At 39.9% G+C, this 7,171-nt stretch overlaps 1 protein-coding gene across 1 annotated transcript; it reads left to right on the top strand.

Moving 5' to 3' along the window:
- Positions 1-288: 288 nt before the first annotated feature.
- LOC103324881 (senescence-specific cysteine protease SAG39-like) lies at positions 289-1,689 on the top strand. Its single transcript, XM_008226997.3, has 2 exons — positions 289-805; positions 892-1,689. The coding sequence occupies exons 1-2, from the start codon at positions 367-369 to the stop codon at positions 1,476-1,478; spliced, it is 1,026 nt and encodes a 341-aa protein (XP_008225219.2). The 5' UTR covers positions 289-366; the 3' UTR covers positions 1,479-1,689.
- The last annotated feature ends 5,482 nt before the right edge of the window (positions 1,690-7,171 follow it).

The raw sequence follows: 7,171 nt of genomic DNA, 5'->3' as shown, positions 1-7,171 counted from the left end.
ATCAAGATATCCTGAGAATTCAAACTTGAGACGTCCGCTTGTCTACAAATGAAGGCCATTTTCCATTAAGTTAATCACGTGGGCTTAAATTTGAGTTTTAAGTAAATGTTTAAAAGTATGTGGGTTTATTATATCTAGAATATAATTAATAGTTGTAAGGGTCTACATTGAACACTGTTCACGTGCAAAACAAAATTAAACAAATATCAACTTAACAGTATCCCCGGCTACGTACGTGCCTGGAAATTTCGCTGTCTTCCCAATTCGACTAATAATAACATGAACAATGTGTTCACATGCAAACACAGCTAGCTAAGCTTTCCAATGTCACTACTTAAAACCTAAGCCAATATTACTTTGCGAACAATGGCTTTTGAGAAAAACCTTGTGGTCCTCGCCCTATTCATCGTCTTGGGGACTTTGGCATCTCAAGCCACATCCCGCACACTGTCCGAAGCTTCCTTTGCTGCAAAACATGATCAATGGATGACAAAGTATGGCCGTGTTTATGCGGACAATGCAGAGAAGGAAAGGCGTTTCGCCATATTCAAGAAGAACGTGCAGTTCGTGGAGAAGTTCAACACTGAAGGGAACAAGACTTACAAGTTAGGACTGAATGAACATTCTGATTTGAGCGATGAAGAATTCCTCCGGCAGCGTACTGGATACAAAAGGGCCACTGAATTAACCTCATCCGCAAACATATCTTTCAGGTACGAAGACCTCAGCCCGACTGATGTTCCGCCTAGCATTGACTGGAGGGAGAAAGGAGCTGTCGCCCCCATAAAGGATCAAGGAAGCTGTGGTAAGAGATCCACCTTCCTTATATTAATAACTCGTCCATATTCTTTACTAAGTATTGATGTTTTTGTTTTTGTATTATATATGTAGGCTGTTGCTGGGCATTTTCTGCAGTGGCAGCAGTGGAAGGGATTATCCAAATCAAAACTGGGAAACTGATCTCCCTGTCCGAGCAACAGCTTCTGGACTGTACCAGCGGCTATGACAACCAAGGCTGCAATGGTGGTTTCATTCCTTCTACCTTTGAATACATCCGACAAAGCGGAGGAATTGCCAGCGAAGGAAACTACCCATACCATGCTGTGCAGGGAACATGTAACGCTAATCAGCCTGCTGTCCAGATCACTGGTTATGAAAAGGTGCCTGAAAATAGTGAAGAAGACCTACTCAAGGCTCTGTCCATGCAGCCAGTCTCAATAGCCATCGTTGGTTCCGGGAACGAGTTTAGGAATTACCAAAGTGGGGTCTTCTCGGCCACAGATTGTGGGACGAGACTGGACCATGCTGTTACCTTCGTTGGGTACGGGACGACTGAGGACGGCACTAAGTATTGGTTACTCAAGAATCAATGGGGTGAGAGCTGGGGTGAAAATGGCTATATGAAAATTCTTAGGGATGCTGGTCCCCCAGAAGGTGTCTGTGGCCTTGCTCGGGACGCTTACTATCCGACTGCATAATCTATGTATATTTATATAGGCTATAGAATCCATATCTAAGTGAGTGTATTATCGTTAATGATTGGCTATGAAAATGCCTGTATCGGCTAAGGCAGGAGCTAGCAAATATGTTTATATCCTTTTACGTAGTAAACTATGTATGTAGTGCATTAGATTGATAGAATACGTAATATTTAATGCGATAAATAAAACACTACTGCATTTTCCCGTACATACATTTTTAAATCAACAACCCAAGAAGTGATATGGTTTAATGTTTTATATAGTTCTTGTATATGATGAAATTGACACGCAAGAACTAATAACATGGGTTAGTACTTGTAGACGTGAGCCGTGTTGATTTTGATGGATTACAGGACCGACGACCTCAAAAGTCTCATTGGTCTTTGCCGAATAGAAAAAAATAACAAATCAAGTCTCTTTTTTCTCTGTTTTTTTTTCCATTTGGCAGGGGAGGCATCAAAAATTTGCTCAACCACAAATACACACATCATCATCCCTTTAGAGTCTACCATTTGCAATAAAAGGAACGTTGGAAGCTTGCATTGCACCATCACTAGTTTTGCAAATCTCAGTTAGACAGCAACTGCAACGATTTAGCATTCCCTTCACAGCTAGCTTTCCAGTCACTACTTTGTGAACAATGGCTTTTGTGAAAAACCTTGTGGTGTTTGCCGTATTCATCATCTTGGGTACTTAGGCATCTCAAGCCACATCATCCTGCACAGAGGCTATGGCAACCAAGGCTGCGGTGGTGGTTTGATGGTCACTTCCTTTGAATACATCCAAAAAATCGGAGGAAATCGCAAGTGAAGCAAATTACCCGTACCAGGCTGTGGAGGGAACATGTGACGCTGACAGGGCAAATCAGCCTGCTGTCTAAATCAAGAGGTGCCTGCCAATAGTGAAGACGACCTACTCAAGGCTGTGTCCATGCTGCAAGTCTCAATAGGCATCGAGGCTGCCAGGAGTTTAACTCAAAATAATTAGGGTTTAAACTTATATGTGTATTCTTTTCTCAAAGAGGAATATATATACTACATACATAGTGGGTACAGATAGGAAATATGTACAAAATCTCCTAATTCTATTCAAATTAGATAATTACAATAAAATATAAATTTTATTCCTAATATGAACAAATTCTATTCCTAATAGGAACGTTGACTCACGCCAACACTCCCCTTCGAGTTGGTGCATAGATATCGGTAATGCCCAACTTGTCAAGTGAGTCTTCAAATCGGTGCTTTGACACGACATGGGTCAACATATCTACAAGTTGGTCTGAAGAAGGCACAAAATGTATAAAAATTAACTTATGTTCCAGCTTCTCCTTAATGAAATGCCGATCAACTTCTACATGCTTAGTTCGATCAGGTTGCACCAAATTGTTAGCAATTTCAAATGCAGACTGATTATCACAGTGGAGCTTTGTAGTAGCATTCAGTCTAAATCCAATTTCAGAAAGTAATCACCTCAACCACAGTATTTCACAAACCCCTTGGGCAATCCCTCTATACTCAAACTCTACAGAGAATCGAGACACAACGTTTTGCTTCTTGCTATGCCACGTAACTAGGTTACCACCAACAAAGGTGAAGTAACTTGATGTAGAACGTCTATTTGCAATATTCCCTGCATAATTTGCGTCAATGTAACATTCTAGATCCAAGTGGCCATTTTCCTTAAATAATAAACCTCTCACAGGAGCAGACTTTAAGTAACTCAGAATATGCATTATAGCAGTCATATGATCTTCCCTGGGTAAATGCATAAATTGGCTAGCAATGCTTGCAACATAAGCAATATCATGGCGTGTCAATGATAAATAAATCAATCTCCCAACCAACCTTTGGTATCTTTTTTTGTTAGTTGGGACCTGATCCACATAAACACTAAGTTTATGATTCTCAACAAATAGGTGTATCAGCTGGTTTGCAGTCAAACATTCCAATATATGCTAGCAAGGTCCATGACATACTTATTTTGTGAAAGAAATAAGTCATGTTTAGATCAAGTGACTTCCATTCCACTCCTAAAAAATATTTTAGACTGCCCAAATCTTTCATCTCAAATTCAGATGCTAAACGCTTCTGTAGTTCCTCGATTTCTACAGTATCATCACCAGTAACAATCATATCATCAACATAAATAATCAACAAAGTTACCTTACCAGCCCTATGTTTAATGAAGTGTGATCAATATTGGCCTGTTGGTATCCAAACTTCTTCATAGTTGTAGTAAATCTACCAAACCATGCCCGAGGAGACTGCTTTAACCCGTACAACGCCTTTTTAATTTACACACGTTCCCCGTTTCATCGGTTACCCTATACCCTGGTGGAAGACTCATGTACACTTCTTCTTCTAGTTCACTATGTAAGAATGCATTTTTTACATCAAATTGCCTCAGGGTCCAATCCAAGTTTACTGCTAAGGACAACAAAACTCTGACAGTATGTACATATGCAAAAGTATCATGATAATCAACTCCATATGTCTGAGTGAACCCTTTAGCTACTAATCTTGTTTTGTACCTCTCCACAGTACTATTTGCATTATATTTAACTATAACACTCATCTGCATCCTACAGGCTTCGTTCCCTTTGGTAGATCAACAATGTCCCATGTATTATTTTTCTGCAACACCTTCATTTCAATATTCATGCCTTCAGCCCACTTTGGATCATTAAATGCCTCCTCAACACGGGTTGAAATTTTAATATTATCCATTCTGGTCATAAATGCTGAATAAAAGCATTTACCTCTGGAATATCCATGGGAGCTTGATTGGGTAATATTAGAGAAACTTCATGGGGGTAATCGGTTCAGTGACAGTAGTGACATCAGTTAAAATAGCAGGTTCAATTGGTGTAGTAGGTTCAGCCGGTTCGGTCGATTTTTCCCTTTGTATCAAACTATCCAATACTACTTTCCTTTGTAAATCTAGCCAGTTATGTCATTCACTACTAGTCTCCCTCTAAAGAATACGCTCGAGTGTATCAGGGAAGAACATTTCATCCTCAATAAAGGTAACATCCATAGAGACATATAGACGTCGAGTTGTAGGATGATAGCATCAGTAGCCTTTTTGATAAAGAGAGAAATCCAGAAAGACACAGCGGATAGCACATGGGTTCAGCTTACTCCTGTGATTATGATGAAGATGAACATAGACGACACAACCAAACCTCTGTTGATGAAGTCAGCATAGAAAAGGCAGAGATATGATAGGTAAGTACCTGCATAGGACTTTGAAAATCCAAAACTCGTGAAGGTAGACGATTCAAGAGATAGACTGCATAGATAACAACATCTAGCCAGAACCGCTTTGGAATTGACACACCAAGCCGCAGAGCACGGGCGCAGCAAGGATCTGCCCATTTTTACGTTTAGCAACCCCATTCTATTGTGGTGTTTGAAGGCAACTAGTCTCATAGAGTGCACCTTTAGTGTGCCAAAAATGGGATAACGCCGAATTAACAAATTCTTCACCATTATCATATCGAAAAACCTTGATAGAAAGCATAAATTGAGTATGAATCATATGATAGAAGTGCTGAAAAATTTCGACCACATCACTTTTATTTTTCATCTCATATAACCACATCATATTAGTGCAATTATCCACAAATAACACAAACTAGCGAACTCTCAAGGCTATAGAAGCATGGGAAAGTCTCCAAACATTAGAATGAACTAAATCAAATGGCATAAGCTGTTTATTACAACTTGGAGGGTAGGATACCCGATGACTCTTAGCTAAAATACAAGTCAGACATTGGAAAGCAGACTCGTTGACACCACTAAATAATGCAGGAAACAAAATGCCGTAAATATCCAAAGGAGACATGACCAAATTTGCAATGTAGCGACCAAATCCAGCGATGCTGAGAAGTTTCGGTGCTACCAGCACGAATAACCCGATTAGTTGCCACATCATCCACATAACAAAACCCCCCATTTTTAGTATCATGACCAAAGATCTCCCAAGTCTGGATATCCTATAGTGATATCCTATAGTAAGACAAAAGACGGATACATCAATACAACGCAGTTTAACTACTCAGAAACTTGGGGTATATATAATAAATTACTAGACAAAGATGGAACCAGTAACACTTTATCCAATGGTAAAGCGGGTGTCTAGAGTACAGAACCAGCCCCCGTGATAGGAGCAGCAGCATTATTATACATCATATGGTCAGTAGCTCCTGAATCAATAATCCAACATGTATCGCGTGTATCATGGGCATGGAAAGCCTTGCCAAAGTTAGCTGGAGGCGGAGGTGTTGGAGTGCTTGAGATCGCGGTCAAGGTTGGAGAATGAGTAGCAGTAAGGTGGCCGTGCCCAGTGGTAATGTCAACCACAGAAGTGGGGGCAACATCCACATGAGCTTTGCTGTATAGTTATTCCCTTTTAAAACACCTTCACTTCTTCTCCCAATCTGGTACCCCATGAAATGCCCAACAGGTGTCGATAATATGTCTTTTTTCACCACAGTGATCACACTTCAGTTTGTCTTTTTCTGCAGAAGTTAGGCAACGACACGGAACAGCCGAAGAGCCAGACGTTGTAGGCCAAGAAACCAAAGTAGTGTTAGCAGCTTCCCCAATTTTGGTGCCAGATCCAAGCATAGTTATCTGGCGTTGAGCCTCTCGACGAACCATAAAAAATAAATTTTCAATACTTGGAACTTTATCACTCCGTAGAATATCACTACGGACCTTGTCATAAGTATCATCAAGGCCAGCCAAAAAATCATACACGCGATCTGCCATAACAGCAGCCTGAAAAGTCTTCATATCATCAGCACACTTCATCTGAAAAGGACATCTCTTATCCAATTCAAGTCAGATTGCCTTAAGTTCAGCAAAATAGGTAGAGACAAGATGACCCTCTTACTTAAGACGGGTAGCCTGGCACCATAGTTCATAGAGTTGGAATATGTCAGAGCCATCATAAAACATCTGATTAACAGCATCCTAAATTTCCTTAGTAGTAGATAGAGTATGAAACATATTCAACAAACTGAGTTTCATAGTTCATAGCATCCAACTTTTCACAACAGCATCAGTAATTTTCCACTTCCCAATTTCCGGTCTTGAGAATCGGAGGCATCAGTGTCGCCAGTCAGGTAACCCAATTTGCCTTATGTAGTAGCATGGAGTTCAATCATCGAAGCTCATATCTCATAGTTGGATCCATTCAATTTGAATCCTATAGATAGGTTGGTGGACGATTCAATATGAACCGTTACAATCCGAGTAGAAGAAGAAGATTCAGTGACATCTGACACAGTGATAGATGGCGGCAGCAACAAAAGATTAGGTGGCGACGATGACAGTAAGAGATATAAGACGGCACAGGCTTAGGTGTATAGGCTAGGTGCAGCGGAAATATGTAATTTTAGGATTAGGTTTTTAATGTCGTAAAGACGGATCGGAACCCGCTCTGATACCAACTCAAAATAATTAGGGTTTAAATTGATATGTTTATTCTTCTCTCAAGGAGGAATATATATACTACATACAAAGTGGGTAAAAATAGGAAATATGTACAAAATCTCTAATTCTACTCAAATTAGATAATTACAATAAAATATAAATTCTATTCCTAATAAAAACAAATTCTATTCCTAATAAGAACGTTGACTCACGCCAACAGTTTATGCATTACCAAAGTGTGGTGTT

Source organism: Prunus mume, linkage group LG3 (assembly GCF_029339155.1).
Source record: "Prunus mume cultivar Tortuosa linkage group LG3, ASM2933915v1, whole genome shotgun sequence".
NCBI lineage: Eukaryota > Viridiplantae > Streptophyta > Magnoliopsida > Rosales > Rosaceae > Prunus > Prunus mume.
Note: the sequence above shows the minus strand (reverse complement) of the source record. Positions and strands in the feature narration are given on the sequence as shown.

What these genes read in the sequence shown, in the direction of transcription:
- LOC103324881 (XM_008226997.3), top strand. Translation starts at nt 367, where the DNA reads ATGGCTTTTGAGAAAAACCTTGTGGTCCTCGCCCTATTCATCGTCTTG. An exon ending in AAAGGATCAAGGAAGCTGTG is followed by an intron (nt 806 to 891) that starts GTAAGAGATCCA and finishes TTATATATGTAG; the next exon opens with GCTGTTGCTGGGCATTTTCT.